Raw genomic sequence first — 16,832 nt, 5'->3', positions numbered from 1 at the left:
ACATCCCTAGGTCCACTGTTTCCGATGTGATAGTGAAGTGGAAACGTGAAGGGACATGTACAGCACAAAAACGTACAGGCCGACCTCACATGTTGACTGACAGAAACCACCAACAGTTGAAGAAGGTTGTAATGTGTAATAGGTACACATCTATCCAGATAATTACACATAAATTCCATACTGCATTAGGATCCACTGAAAGTAGTATGACAGTTAGGCAGGAGGTGAGAAAACTTGGATTTCATGATTGAGTGGCTGCTCATAAGCCACACACCACACCGGTAAATGCCAAACAACACCTCACTTGGTGTAAGGAGCATAAACATTGGACAATTGAACAGTGGAAAAACATTGTGTGGAGTGACGAATCACGGTACACAATGTGGCGAGCCGATGGCAGGATGTGGGTACGGCGAATGCCCGGTGATCATCATCTGCCAACAGTAAAATTTGGATGTGGCGGTGGTATGGTGTGGTCATGTTATGAGGAAGGGGTACGCACTCCTTGTTGTTTTGTGTGGCACTATCACAGCACAAGCCTACATTGATGTTTTAAGCACCTTGCTTCCCACTGATGAAGAGCAATTCGGGGATGGCGATTGCATCTTTCAACATGATCGAGCACCTGTTCCTAATGCACAGCCTGTGGCAGAGTGGTTACATGCCAATAACATCCCTGTAATGGACTGGCCTGCACAGAGTCCTGACCTGAATCCTATAGAACACCTTTGGGATGTTTTGGAACACTGACTTCATGCTAGGCCTCACCCACCAACATAGATACCTCTCCTCAGTGCAGTACTTCATGAAGAATGGGCTGCCTTTCCCCAAGAATCCTTCTAGCACCTGAGTGAACATACGCCTGTGAGAGTCAAGGCAAGATGGGCCAACACCATATTGAATTCCAGCATTACCGATGGAGAGCGCCATGAACTTTTAAGTCATTTTCAGCCAGGTGTCTTGATACTTTTGATCACACAGTTTATATCTGAATGCTCGTCGGGGATCTGTCATCTTCCCAGATACAAGTCTAATACTTCAACTAACTACAATGCAGAAAACTGATATATGGTTTCAAGGAAAGATGAACAAACAAATCTGGATCACATCCTTGAACACCATCCTATGTCAAACTCTTTATGTGTGATCTAGAGGAAATTTTCCTAGCCACCCAGCATCCAGAACTCTTTGTCTGATTCATGTCCACTGATATCTTGATGATCTAGACTGAGGGTCAATACATTCTATCCTTACTCCTCCACAGCCTGAACGGTTTCTCTCCCACCTGCTTCACCTGGTCCTCCCCAGCCCTGTGTGTAACCTTCCTAATGTTGACCTTCAACTCTCCAACTGCTCTATTAAAAGCACTTCCCATATCAAACCCACTGGCCATCAAGCAAGAATTTGGCTGTATGCTGAAGGTGTCACTGAGGGCTTCATAGCGAGCCATCACTGTCCAGATACAGTCCATAAACACATCTCCAATATCACACCCGCACATATTCCTAATCCTTCGACCACCTCCATCAACTAACTGAAATAGGATACACTACTCCTCACCCGACCCCCACAAAAAAAAAGCCCATAAATGAGGAACAGTCAGCGATTCTTCTGACACCTTAAAAAGTGGTATTCCACTGCTCATGCAATTTACAGAATAGCCTGATCCATTCTTACGTTACACCTTATTCCCAACACCTTGCCACACAGGTTATACCCGTGTGGCAGAGCCAGGTGCAACACTTGTACTATGCACCCTCCCAGTATATTCTATTCGAGACCTATCACAGGCATATCCTGTCCTATATGAGGCACAACCAACTGTCAAAGAAGTCACAGCATATACCATTTGTGCTGTAAATTCTGCAGAGCCTTTATGTGGGAATGACCATTAACCAACTGTCCATGACCACGCAGTGATACAACATGGTGTTGCAGTGTGTCAAACTATTCCACACACTACATTTCTCAAGAGATGAGTTATGTAAGGTGAATGTGCATTATTTTTAAGTAATGACTTCAATGTATTAGGATCAAAGTAGGTTAAGATGAATACTTATGTTACTGAGCGAGACCAGTGCCACAGGCCTCTTTTGTGTTGGGTCTGATTAGCACCATCGTGAAAAACCTACCAGCCAGTGGCCATAAGAGAATAGGCCACTCACTGGTGTACTACATCACTGATATTTAATTATTGCACATTGTTGAAGACAGATGAAATGTTTTGATAATACAAATCAGTTACTCAGTGTCCAATTGCCACACTGTGGAGCCTGTTTTATCTACCAAGCTGTTAACAGTATTGAAAGTAATACATTTGATTATGACAGAATGTTGTGTTGTATATTGTGTGTGATTATTTATAAAGAATATAATAAAGTTTATTCATGAGTCTTTGACTAAACATTATGAGTGGAAAATGAGTTGAAAAATTTAAAAATCTATCAGAAAACAGGTTGAAGGCTATAAATGTACATCTGTGTTGAATTGATTTTAAATAAATTGACATGGGCAGTGTTATAATTTGACAGTGATTAAAAGAATTTTAACCAAAACTAGGAAGTGAATAGTCCTAGTGATCTGGTATTACCTATTTATTTTTGCCAAGGTACATTATTACCTATTTATTTTAATCATGATACAGGAAAAATCTACACTCAATAATGAACTTTGTAGCAGCCAAAATTCAGAAGTAACATGTTGGCTGCAATATATGATTTATGTAATTATCTTTGAAGCAACAGAGTGTCACTGTACATTTATCATACCTATAGAAAAATCAACATGACAAAACAAGATATTTTAATAATAAATTTTCTGCTCCCATTAGCTTTACTCTGTGAGAATCTAAGAACCAACCTATAATGATGGATGAAAACAATAGACCATAAATATTACTATGAGGAAGGGATGAAAAAAATTGCAAAATAGCAAACACACTGAACCAACGTACAGAACATAATGAGGGTTTCTGTCCACTATATCTGTCTGCTTACTGCTACTGCACTGCAGCAGGGCCTAATTGCAAACTAGAACGTAATACTACACTGAGCACAACATGCTCAATTTCAGTAGCTGCTTCACATTCTACACTGTACAAAAATTCCCTCACCATCAAAAACACCGGCTTCTTTCAAACCACATAGATGGGAACTATCCTCACAACACATCCTTTCATCCCACAATCCTCCTTAGTCCCTGCCCCATACCTGCCTAGTACCATGTCTCCTCATGTCACCCCATCCTTGCTTCACTCATTCTACACTCACATCCTACTCTCTGCAGCCTCTCTCTTCCTCTTTTCTATCTTTTCCTTCCAGTCTATTCCTATACATCATTGTGTACCAAAACATAACACCCCCTAGCTGCAGAAGAGCAAGCTTACGGATGCCACATCCTTGTCCTGAGCATTTTCTGCCTCTTTATCCCAGTTCTGTAGTTAGTTCTGAAGAAGTAAACTGTCACATAGCTTAGAAACAAATTCAGTCATATTTATGTGCCTTCTGACAACTCACTGTATAATCTACACAATGAATTGTTAACTTCAGTTTTTCTCTCTCTCTTTTTTAGTTTCTTCTACTTCAGAATTCTCGGGATCCAAGAGCGACAAAACTGAAAACAAAAGCAAAATTAAGTGTTAACACAGAGGAACGCAAATTACAATTATAGATACCTTGAGTTTTTGTATAGCAACTTGGTCCTGCTGAAGCTGGCGATCATACATGCCAACTGCTGATGACAACTCAGCAAGCCGAGCTTCTAAGCTAGCCACACGTTCTTCGTGCATAGCAGCCATATGCTTTGCTTGTTCCTCAGCATCAGCAGCCTTTTTCTGTTCCTGAAAAATTAAAATAATTTCACAGCAATAACTCACTGTAAAAATCTGACATTATTTTGGAAGCACAGAGAAATATGTTTCTCAATACCGTTGCCAACAGATGAATAGAGTCTATTTTTAGACAATGCAACATTTTAAGAATCATTAGAGGAGTGACACTTACAGAAAATCTTATGATGAACTAAGGTGTGCATATGATTTGTACACAGTGTGACTGCACATTCATAGGCTCCGTAAAACCTTGTGAATAATTGTATAAGATCCATTGGATGCAATTCCCTCTTTTGCATCATGCAAGGATTTTCCAACATCCCGCAACTGCAAACTCATTGAAGTGTAAGTGTGCCTTGTCACTATACATGATGTTGCTCAGAAAACTACCTTCCTCTCATCTACTTCAAAATCATTCAACAAAATCTAACCTATTTTTGTGATCATCTCCATTCATTCAGCTACTGCAATAACTGAATTCTGTAAAAATAAGAAAGTGGAACATCCTGGAGAATTTGCTATACTAAAGAATATCCACTAGCCAATTTTTCAGAATGACAAACAACTGACTTCACTGGACAAACAGCCACAGTGTCATTAATCATTGCAATGTTTTGCAAGGAACAAGAGTACGCATAACTCATTAGCTGCACAACTTATTCCATTCCGATAAAATATTTTCATTATTAGCATATGATGTGCTTTAGTAAACTGCTCCATGGTTAGGCACACAATAAATAAATGTGAGAAATTCAGACTGGAACAACAATTAGAATATTTATGGAAATTGATGAATAAACAAAAATATACTACGTAATTCAAAGCTGGCGCACTTTTTTAAAGACCCTTTATTGGAATGTTTTCAAGGGTTGTGTAAAAGTGGTATCAGTATTAGAGAAGTCATTACACCTTTAATATTTTGAACAGTGTCATGTAAGTAAATATCAGAGTTTAAACCATATTGAGCAGGTAGCCTGCAAGTAGTATTTTCACAATACAATGTATCACAATTTGAGGGAACATAAAAGCAGTGAAATTGGGAAAAAATGGAAACCAACCATAAATGATGTGACAAAGCAATGATGTACCTAACAGCTTCTGTCAGCACAATACAGGAGCCCTGCCACACATATGGTAATGTCTGCTTCCCCAATTAGTTGTTACATACTGCAGAAAATTAGAGTAGGGGGCACAGGTACACATGCACACACTGGCACGTGTGTGTGTGTGTGTGTGTGTGTGTGTGTGTGTGTGCGTGCGCGCGCACGCGTGTGCGCCTTTCAATTAATAGTTATACATAGGGCATAGAGGAAAATATAGACACTGTAAGGTGATTTGTTCTTCCAATGCAATTGTAATTAAATAAATTTTAGGTTTTTTCCCCTGAAAAAGACAGCATAAAATGATCCAACAATATAGCCTGGCTGTTAGACCCAATGAGATGATTCTCAGATAGCCACAAGTATACATGTGGCCCAACCATCAATAACATTTTAGCACAGTTCATAGCAGATTTCAATGGTCCTGATTTTGTTTCCAGGAACTAAACAATGATCTTAATAATTTGTTTACATTTATTATTAATTAATCTATAGTAAATATGAGTTACTTTTTGGCAGCACTTTTACTATGTTGCAATTTTACAAATATGAGTGCTGCTGCTGAAACTATAGTTCTTTTGCAGTGATGACAATAATGCTAAAGAGTTGTTATCGACCAACTTTCCAAATCTGAAATGCTATGGGTCTAAGAAGAAATACAGAATAATGGCTGCATTCAGAAATGTCGGGCAGAAATGAAAGCAAATTTTAGTAAACAAGGAAAAGCAAAAATAGAATTAAATACACACAATAACACAGTTAAGCGCTATAGCACTATTCCTTACATTACCTGTTTATCATTCAATGCTTTGCACCAAATACCAAAATGCATCCCTGACACTGTTTTAACCTCTTATCTCTCATTTCTTAATCCTTCTAATTACCTACCTGTCTCCCTCTTAGCTGCTGTTTGCTGTAGAGCTATACCTCCTCATCAAGTCAAGTCACTTAGGTGGAGGAAATGAAAGGCTTTCATATCTAATTGTACTGAAGAATTCACATCTTGGTCTCATTTTGATTTATTTTAACAGATAACATATAATCTGATATCCATATACCCATCTTCCATATTAAATATTTTTACAAAAGAAACTCCAGGTAAAAATAAAGACACGCATGCTTATACTTGTGGATGTTTAAGGGCTGTCACCAAAACACACACACACACACACACACACACACACACACAGAGAGAGAGAGAGAGAGAGAGAGAGAGAGAGAGAGGGCATTCTGACTGGAGGGGAGAGGACGGGACTTGTAGCATCTCTACTTCTCCCTACAACTAACAGCCCCACCAGGAAGGCACTAGCATCCTCCCCCAGATCTACTATGTTATCCCCTCTCCACACCTTGTGCCTCCTTTTTACCACCCATCCCAGCAGATTGCTGCTCCAGCAGACACAGTCGGGCTCTAGTACCCTGAGACAGTGGCCACACGTGTGTGTGTGTGTGTGTGTGTGTGTGTGTGTGTGTGTGTGTTTTTCTACTGCAGAAGACCTCAAGAACTTGTCCAAAAGCTTTAATATTTTGGCAGTCTCTTTCATTGTGCCTTTCTCCGACTCAATGCTTCTTTATATGCTGAAAAGTAATACGCTATTTTAATTCCATCCTGGACTGTCTTCAGTACAGCACGGTGTTTACAGTCCAAATGATGTTATTAAATAACTCCTGTTTCACGATGCAACATGTTTATTTACAAATTCACTAATATGGATGCTTTGAAATTAACTAGAAACAGTATATTAAGTTCTACGAATGATACTACTAACTAATCAACTTCCTTCTCAACAAAATTATTACTATCAAACAGTAACATTGTGTAAGATGATATACTATAAGTTTTATCTGTCAAAGCCAGTTTATTATGGTAAAAAAGGAGTCTAGGGAGTCTATTTATAATGTATAAAGTTTTCCACCGTGGAAACAAGATAACTTTCATCAGTTAAAATCATCTTTTGACTGTATTTCTTTTCTTTTTTTCTTCAAGTACAACGCCATCAGTGTTACATATAGGCAATAAAAAAATCGTAAACTCAACACAACCTTACTTACGAATCACCTTTCATGAAAAGTTAAAACCTCAACTTCAAGCTCTGTTACCTCCTGGAAGACTATGTAAAGATTTTCCAAGGTAGCATTTTTGCATTCCTCGTCATAGATAAATGTCATCTTTTAATGTATTTCTATGTACAAGGGTTATTCAGAAAATAAGGAACAATCGGTCACGAAATGGAAACTACAGTGAAAATCCAATGAAGTTTTGCACAGGTGTGTTGGGCTGTGTCTAGTATGTCCGCCGATGGCGTTACATCATTCTTTTTTAGTTCTGAGCACACAGGGAGCACCTAAAGATACCTAGAACAATATAGTGTCTCCCGCCAAGTACAGGGGCCTGGTGAGAAATTTCACCTGAAGCTATGCAGCCAACATTACATAACTGTCGTGTGTCTTCTTCTTCGAGACAATTCTCAGCCGCATTCTGCAGGGGCAATGAAGATGCTCCTGCATCGTTTTCAATCGGATATATTTGATTACCGACAATGCAGCCCGTAATTGTCTCCCTCTGAGTTTCATTTCTACTTACATGAACTGCTGGCTAAGGAGACAACATTTTGGCGCAGACAATGAGCTGTACGCCAGCGTAGGGAACAGGCAGAAAGCATAGGCAGCTGCCTTCAATGACGAAGATATCGGGAAGTTGGTAGAATACTAAGTCCGACAGGTGACTATGTACATAAGTAGCTGGAAGTTGTAGCTAACTGTTGCAAATAAAACAGTTTTGATTTTCACTGTGGTTTCCATTTCGCTATCTATCGTTCCTTACTTTCTGAGCAGCCCTCGTATTTTAAGTAACTACTTCAACATTCACAATACTAGCAGCATGTGAACACACACACACACACACACACACACACACACACACACACACTCTCTCTCTCTCTCTCTCTCTCTCTCTCTCTCTCTCAATACAGTGCGAAGACTGTGATTGAAAATTTAATTTCACATTAAAAATATCTGATAGAATTACAGTTTGTGCAATAAGGTCTGTCAATAACACTGCATAGCTCATAGCAGCAAAAAGTATTACTATCTAGCTTAGCACAGATTAATTGTTCACGTACCTGTAAAATTGCAATCTGGTGTTGAGTTTTCATGTTTGCCATTTCTTCCTGTAATTCCAGCAATGCAGGTGGAGTTTCTTTGGCTTTACCTTCTGCCTTTTTCAGTTTTTTCCTTACTGACTCAAGTTCATTCTGTAGTTCTCTAATTCTTTTTTCGAATAGTTCCTTTTGATTTACATTTAGTTCTGAAACAACTGATTTACTTTTTAGTTCTTCGACTTGATTTTCCAGCTGTTCTTTCGTTCTTCTTTCTTCAGATAACAACATCTGCAACTCCCTAAAAGAGTACCCACGAAATTATTATAAATTTCTTCACTGCTACCCTGTCATACATTATGAACCAGGAGCAGATGTTGAAATATAAACATTATCAACATGGCAGTCCAGTAGCAAAATCCTACGTTATCCCAATTCTATCTTTTTTGATATATAAAGGGCTTACAAGAATGATGGAGCACGGTCCAGCAGTTCTGCATTTCACCTTCAATGTTTGGTATTTCGACCCCTCAATATGCGTGGCACTGATCTAAATGAAACATCAGAAATGTGACACACTTGCTGCACCCTAGCCTATTGGCGTGGTATGATCTGTCATAGAAGTGGTGCTGGCTGTGAAAGCCTTAGTACATACTAATATCTTTTCTGTTTTTCCTTTCTTCCCATTCATTCATTATTTCTATTGGCAAAATGCCAGACAATGTAGCAAACAAACAGAAGGTAAAAGAACACCACAGCTATTGAAATGAGAAGTCACCTACCCATCAAAATAGAGCAAAAGATTTGAGGGAATAAAAACATTTACATCTAAATTTGTACTACCGGTATGCAGACCATTTTATGGTGTGCTGGAGATGGTGCATTGCGTAACATCTCTATCCACCAGCCTTTGTGTATCACTGGTTCCCTCCCGTTTGTGAATGTTGCATAGGTACAATGACTGAGGGTAGCCCTCTGCATAAGCACAAATTGCTTGTGCATCATTGTTACAGTTATTTTGTGAGAGATGTGCAAGAGAGAAAACAAATTTTTTGAAACATACACACTCAGAATTTGATCATCTTCATGAAGCATAATTCTGCTCTTGTTGAGTTTGCCACTGGAGTGGAATGAATTTCCCCCAGATGCTTTCCCATTCACTAAGGAAACACAGAAAAAAACACACAGTTGTTCTCTGAATCTTTCGTATTAATCTTAACTAGCAAAAATCCTAAACTGTTAAACAATAATCTCCTTTGGATGAATTATATTTTATTGTAATTCCTGTAACGAATATCAGTCTGGCATATTCCATTAATAATTTTATGTGGCTGTTGCACAATAAACTTCTCCTAATACATGTGTCAATGTATTTTACAGTTTCCAGTGACTGGTATCCAGTAGTGCAACTGAATCATAATGGATCTTTTTAGCTATTTATACACACTCTACATCTACACCTAAACTCAGCTAAACAAGTTTGAAATGCATAGCAGATGTCACTTCACACTGTACAAAATGTTAGGGTTTCTATTCGTGTATGCCACCTGTGACAAATGACTGCTTAAACACATCTACGAACCTTGTCTTTGTGGACTCGGTGGGTGTGCTGTGTAGACACTGTTGTATATACACAGATTCCTCACTTAATACTGATTCTTAAAACTTTGCCAAGGTACAATGCGTCATTTCTTCAAGCATCTGTAAATTTGTATTTTTCAACTTTTCTGTGATATTCTCCAATGAGTCAAACAAGCCTGTGACAATACATTCTGCTCTTTTTTGTACACCTTCAACATTCCCTGCTGTACTCCACACATTTGAGCAACATTCTAGGATGGATTGCAAAAGTGTTTTGAAAGCAATATTCTTTGAAGATTGCATTTTTCTAGTATGTTACAAATGAGTCTAGTCTACCACTTACTTTACGTGTGATTGAATCTATGTAATTATCCCATTTCATAACCCCACAAATAGTTATACCCACGTATTTGTAGGAGTTAGCTGATTCCAACTGAGTGATGCTTTGAGACACTGTAATCATGGGTTGTTACATTTATGTACTTTTGTAAAATGTGCAGTTTTACATTTGTAAATGTTTAAAGTGAGGAAAACCTTGTTGTTTGATGCAATTGACTTGTGTTCTGTCTGAACTTCTGATATCAATGCACCGTCTTTCCTTGCTTACATCAATAATATTTATCGACCTGATGATGCTTTGAATCAAAACTAGTCAAAAATAACACAGATTGTTCATAAAGCAGCTTTTGGTGGTTTTAAAATGTCTTAAGAACTATAGAGCATTATCGATAGAAGGTTTTTTGGATACATGTATCTTTTCTACTAGTCATTTCTTTTTAGGTGTTATATGGAAAGAAAAATCTGCAACAAACATGGCACTCACATACACTATAAAAACGCAAGACTAATGCCAAAATTCAAATGCTGCACTGGACTTCCCCATGTCAGAACTTAGTGAATGCTATGCTTAAAAGAGTCCCAATCCTCGGTAACACTAATATTCAAAATGTCACTAATGTACTAATTTTTCCATATATTATTATTTTTTTTTTTGGTTATCTAGTCAATTCACTAATTTCACACAAAAACCTGACAAGATAAATTATTTGTTTAGTACATACAGAGCATCAACAATGTTAAACATAAGCTTCTCTATTCAAGAACTGCCAAACAGTGAAACTGTAAGCTCTCCTTCGTGTTGCATCAACTACAAATGAGTAAATTTATTGCAAAGACAAATGAAAATTGAAACTAAATACTTAAAAGTGCAACAGACACAAATTTTGATATTTAACTAGTAACACCCAAACATTACACAACTTCTTCAGCAATTAGCTCAGCACATACAAACTGACAAATTTTTGCCTACATGGATACTAATATGAAACAGCTGAATATACAGTTACTGTGAACTATGTCTCTCTTACTCCACATAAAAAGTCCTGTAGAAGACCATCATCAAGAGTTTAGAAGAACTACAAATGTATCAGACATCCTCTTTGTCTTGACCGCTGCACACAGCTATAACTACAATGCTGACAAAATAGTAAGGAATTTCTGGCAGAATGTAAATAATTTAGGAGTAGAGGAGACTACTCACTCTCACTTTAATCCTAATTTACATTTATAATGGTAACTCTGTATCCAACTGACACTGCCAACAACATTATTTAACTTGCTATGGTACTGTATTGCCAGATATTACAAAACTTTCTGAAGATCTCACTTGTGAAACCGTATAACTGATATGTATTGGTTTTTTACCCTGCATCACATGCCAAGTTATATGTAATGACAACTTGCCTGCCTACAAAAGTTGCTCTACCTGAATATAATTTTTTAAATTGTTAAACTGTTCAAAACTTGCCTATGATCTTTTGTGTGACAATTATACAAACTTATACAGGTTACACCCATTTATTTATTTACTTATTTCCACAAATCAGATGATGAGAGCAAGCTTCTGTCAAAATCAGTCATAGTAAAATAAACCACATTTAGTCATCTTGGCTTCAGAAGAAATTTCTTTGCATTATACAAACTTGCTGGGCCTGCTTAACTTTGATCTATATTTTTTATATTAACAATAAGAATTAGTAAGCAAAAGATTTTAAAGTCAGCTTCACAACACTTTATATTTGGAAAATTTCAAAACAGATGTGTGTGTACTTTGGCGCTAACATTTTCAATGTCTCTGTGCAAGTGATGCAAACTGTATTTTAGCAGCCAAAAGGAATGAATGCAAGAATAACTATATTTAATAGACAGATCCAAATCACCTTACCACACTTCTAATAGTAGTGGGATCGTTTTGATAACATTGACCAGTTTCACTCAGATCCACGAAACAATATTAAATAGCTCAAAGTATAACACCATTAAATCTCTACTTCGTGGCAACTCAGACAACCTCAGGTTTACAAATCAAAGTACCAACAGCCTCCCTTTAACCTCTTAACTGGCTCCTTTCAACACCATCAAAGCCTTAGGAAAGGATAATAGGAAGTATGCGAGTCATCCAAATGAAATCAAACATTAGTTTCCACTGAAACTGCTATATGTGGACATTTTCGTCTTTGTTTTTTGAGCTCTATTTCTGCAGCTCCAGAAAGTGACCATTGAAGATGCTTTAGAATTACGTAGAACACGTTCGGTCTTAATAAGACTTTCATTACTGTTGCAGAAGACAGTACGTAACCAATATTACATGTACTATATATGCTTTTCACACATTTTGAAAAACCTAGCCACATTCCTCCCTTTAATCACAGCCTTCTCCAACAAGCTGTTAGCGCCATATATTAAAGTAGAGGTGCCTCCAAAAAGTCCTGCCCATTTTGTCTGATAAAGAATCAGATCACTCCAGACGACTATTCCACAGCATCTGATAACAAAAAGAAACTTGAGACATAACTTTACCCCAGCTTGCATCTTAAGAAAATCTCAAAAGCTGGAAATATATCATTGTCTTTATGTGTTTCACAAAATGCTAAAGCTTGTATTCAGTAACATATGCAGATCCACAATTGACTATGCCCAATCGAATCCAGAGCAACTTCACAAAATTATTGAACATTAACCATTTTAGCTTACATTCTGATAACCCACTACTTATTTTTCTCCTCAGTACTGAGCATTCGTAGTAATTTTGTTTCCTCTATCATTACTTGCAATCTTCTGTATGGAACTCCCCTCTTTTAGCACTTCTTGTTACTATTATTTGTGTTACAGTCAGAAAAGTTTCCACTGTTATTTTATTTAAACCATTATCTGTCATTATATTAATGTATTTACTTAAATATGACTCAAGCTCTAAGTCAGAGATTTAATCTTCCAATGGTTCAGTCTAGTTTCTTTTAAATTGGAAGTCACCTTTATTGTTGCAGAAATTGCAACCTTTGGATGAATGTGAACAAGAGTGGCTTCAATGACTTGTGCATGGCTAGTGTCCATGCATAGTCCACTGAATGGAAGCCTTTAGAAGACCTGAGTAAGACATTTTCTGTGATATATTTTTTGAGTTGTCCCAGTAGCTTGCACTTACACACAATAGCGTATCAACTGGGGGAAGGGGGTGATGCAGGTGGTGCAGTGCACCCCGCCCTGCTTCCCCCCCGCGCCCTTCAAATCCTGGGGGGGGGGGGGGGGGGGGAGTTGGAGAGGGGGGGGGGGGCGAGATATGGTTTCTGCGCCGCCTGCCCCCTTGCCCCCCCCCAATTCACTTGGAGTTTTATTTCATCTATAGGCAGAACCAGTGAATAAACCATGCTCCCATCAAGAAAAATGCAATCAGTATTTTTGTTGGCAGTGATTTTTGCTTTTGCTCTCCCTTCATCTCATTTTTCATTCTGTGACTCCTAATGAAGCACAGCCTCTGTATGCATATGTAACAAATTCTGCGGTGCAGTTTTGAACAGTAGTCGAGACTGATCAGTCCCTCAGGGCCGGCTATGTCATATAGACGAACTACAGTGAGGCCAGTGCACTGAATTTGGGGGAGGAGTGTCAGACTTAAGGCAGAAATCTTGACTGTAAAAAATTTATTTTGCTGTCCCTTTACATTGGTAACTGTTGTCCTCTGCACCTTCATAATAAAATACCATTCAAAACACACATTGCCACCACTCTCATGACTTACTGTTCAGATCCCCTTGAATATAAGTCCACATACGTTTGCAGATCTGTAGTTGATTAAAACTTTTTTTGATCAGTTTAGTCTCGAGGTCACATAGACGCGAGCCAAGTGCAGTCCTATCAAAAATGACAAACACCGGCCAACAATGCTATGCCATACACACAGTGGAAATGTTTTTGAGTTACAGGGAGCACCACATCTCAATACAAAAGCAACAAATAGTGCCTGGATCTATACTGGAATAATCAGAACTTGCTTGGCCATCCGTATCAGTGGCAAACAGATCAGCTCCAAGGACTTAAGCAGGAAAAAGGGAAGAAATGTTCCAGAAATAATTAACAACAGTCAGTGAATAAACATTCCCTACCACTATGACAAGGCAATCAGAGGTTCAATCAGTAAAGGTATCAATAATCACTATGTAACAATATTAGTTAAACTTGTACAGAAAGACTCAAACTACGTACATGAAACATCGTATCGAGAACTAAGATGGAATAATTCTTCTTAGCTGCATGAAAACCAGTATCTGGACGCAAGAATTTGAGCTAGGTGTAGAATTGCAAGAAAATCCCTCCATAACCCACTGCAGCTTGTCCTGAAATTAGGCATCCATGACAGTGTACTTGGCTCATCCTTTTATTCCACAGCAAGAAAAAGTCCACTCCTGTTGCAGGATCAGAAAAGTGAGACGTATGTTCCAAAATACTACCATATAGCAAGTTGTTATAAAGTTCATAGTCCATGACACGCACGACTATTTACAAATATCCTCCATTTATGTCTCATCAGAATACGTAATACATTCATGATTTGACACTCACTGCTTTGTTTAGTGGCCACATTTCTCATAGTCAGCCCTGTGATACTAGTTAAGTAATGCACTCAATCTGTTGTGACAATTATTGCTTGGATAATGTCTTTCGTACTGAAAACAGCCCTCAGTTTACTAAGGCTTTATAGACAATTTTATTAAGAAGTCTAGTATGCACTGATTTATTATCCAGACTCATTATCACAATCCCTCCAAGGGGACACCGCCTTATCGTAGGCACCTTCATTGCCGGGCAGGAGGGTTTGCGTACTCCGATGAAGCCGAGAGCTGTGCCAGCGGTATCGTAGCTACAGTGTCACCCAAGTCTCGATGGAGGAGACAGACAAAGTGAGTCCTGCAACATAGGGAGGGGGGGGGGGGGGGGGGGGGGGAGGGGGCTCTATAGGTGTAGGGAAGCCAATCCTCCTAGGGGAGTGAACCCTAAAAAAATCCAGGTCCTCCAAGATGGGGGTTGGGCATGAGGCTAACAACCTCAGCCCGGAAAAAAGAGCTTGTTACGGAACCAAAGGACAAAGAAAGCCGGATGGATGTACTGGATAAACGGCCTTGGCATCGGAAACGGCACACAAACTGGTATTTAGCGACATGGAATGTGAGAACACTGAACAGGCCTGGAGGACTACAGAACCTGAAAAAGGAAATGAAGAAATATAATGTGACGATGGCGGCAGTACAAGAAGTGAAATGGAAAGGAAGTGGAATATTAGCATCTGGGACACGCACACTGTTTTACAGCTGTGGAAGCAGACTATATGGAGGCACAGGTTTTCTGGTTGATAATGCTCAAAAGGCTGCCACATTGAACTTTAACGCTGTTAGTGAAAGAATCTCTGTATTATGAATGAAAGCCCGTTTCTTCAATTTATTCTTTATATGTACATATGCACCAACAGAAGATGCAGAGTTGGTGGAAAAAGATGTGTTCTATGAGTAACTGGACCAGGAAATAGCAAGGGTGGCAAAGCATGATGTTAAGGTGATTATGGGGGACTTCAATGCTCAAGTAGGAAAAGAAATCACATATAGGAAAACAGCTGGTAAGGGGAGTCTGCATGAAGTTTCTAATGATAATGGTATCAGACTAACTGATTTTGCCATGAGCAATAACATGATTATTAAAAGCACATGGATGCAAAGGAAGGATATAAGGAAAGTTACATGGAGCTCCCCAGATGGGATCACAAAAAATCAGATTGATCACGTACTCATTGATAGACAACATGCTTCAGATATATTAAGAGGTGGGTAGCTGTCATGGTGCACATGGAGATGGTGATCATCATTTGGTAAGAATCCAATACAGACAGATCAAGAAAGCTATCACACCAAGGTTTGATGATACCAAGTTAAAAAAATAATAAAATACAGTACAACAGTATAAAACTATCTCGACAAATAGACTTAATGAAGCCGAAGAGCAGGCAGGAGAGGATATTGAAGAAAGATGGGAAATGGTTAAAGGAATAACATGAGACAGCTGAAACTGTACTGGGCGGAAAGAAGCAATCGAGGAAGATAGAAGAAAGAATTGTGGCAAGAAAAAGAATGCTAGAAGAATACCAGGAGATGAGAAGGGAAGCAGATAAGGAATACAGGAGGAAAAAGAGAGAATCTGAAATATAGTGGATTGATGAGTTAGAAGAGATAAATACTGCTCAAGAAACAAGGAAATTATATATGAGGGTTAAAGATAAAAGGAAAGGATTCCAACCCAGAGCAGTTTTCTGTAGAGATAAGGAGAGAAATCTGATTGGAGGAAAAGAGCAGATTTTAGACAGATGGGTGGAGTAGTTCAGTGAACTATTGAATGCAGAATCAGAAAACGAAGGTGGGGTTGATGCTGGTATGGCAGAAGAGGTGGAGCAGGAAGTAAACAGAGATGAAGAGCACCAGGGGTCAGTAGCAGAACCAACACTGGAAGAAGTTAAGGTTAGTATCAAGACTTTTAAAAACAATAAGGCTCTGGGCAATATTACAGCAAAAATGATAAAATATGGTGGAGAAAAACTAGTAAGGCTTTTGCATGAGATTTTCGTGGAAATATAGCGGAAAGAAAATATGCCGAAACAGTGAGGTACAGCAATACTCTGCCCTATACACAAGAAACATGACTAAGCTGACTGCGGGAATTATAGAGGAATTGCACTACTCTGTATAGTATATAAAGTATTAGGATAAATCGTGGCTGGGAAGTTAAGAACATACATAGAAGAGTATCTAGGAGACTACTAGTGTGGTTTCAGAACTAATAGATCCACTACAGACCAGATTTTCACTATCAGACAGATCCTTGAAAAATGTTATGAGTACAACA

General features: G+C 38.5%; 1 protein-coding gene across 2 annotated transcripts in view; it reads right to left on the bottom strand.

The window, feature by feature from the left end:
* Positions 1 to 16,832, bottom strand: part of LOC126198752 (GRIP and coiled-coil domain-containing protein 1) — a 139,761-nt gene that overhangs the window by 62,607 nt on the left and 60,322 nt on the right. For both annotated transcript variants that reach the window (XM_049935307.1, XM_049935306.1), the window contains 2 exons: positions 8,052 to 8,328; positions 3,674 to 3,838 (listed from right to left, as the gene is read on the bottom strand). In XM_049935307.1, the coding sequence (XP_049791264.1) occupies positions 3,674 to 3,838; positions 8,052 to 8,328 (442 nt within the window). The remainder of the gene's footprint in view (positions 1 to 3,673; positions 3,839 to 8,051; positions 8,329 to 16,832) is intronic.

Source organism: Schistocerca nitens, chromosome 8 (genome assembly GCF_023898315.1).
Source record: "Schistocerca nitens isolate TAMUIC-IGC-003100 chromosome 8, iqSchNite1.1, whole genome shotgun sequence".
In the NCBI taxonomy this organism is placed as follows: Eukaryota; Metazoa; Arthropoda; class Insecta; order Orthoptera; family Acrididae; genus Schistocerca; species Schistocerca nitens.
The sequence above is the reverse complement of the archived record's forward strand: the minus strand, read 5'-3'. Positions and strand labels throughout refer to the sequence as shown.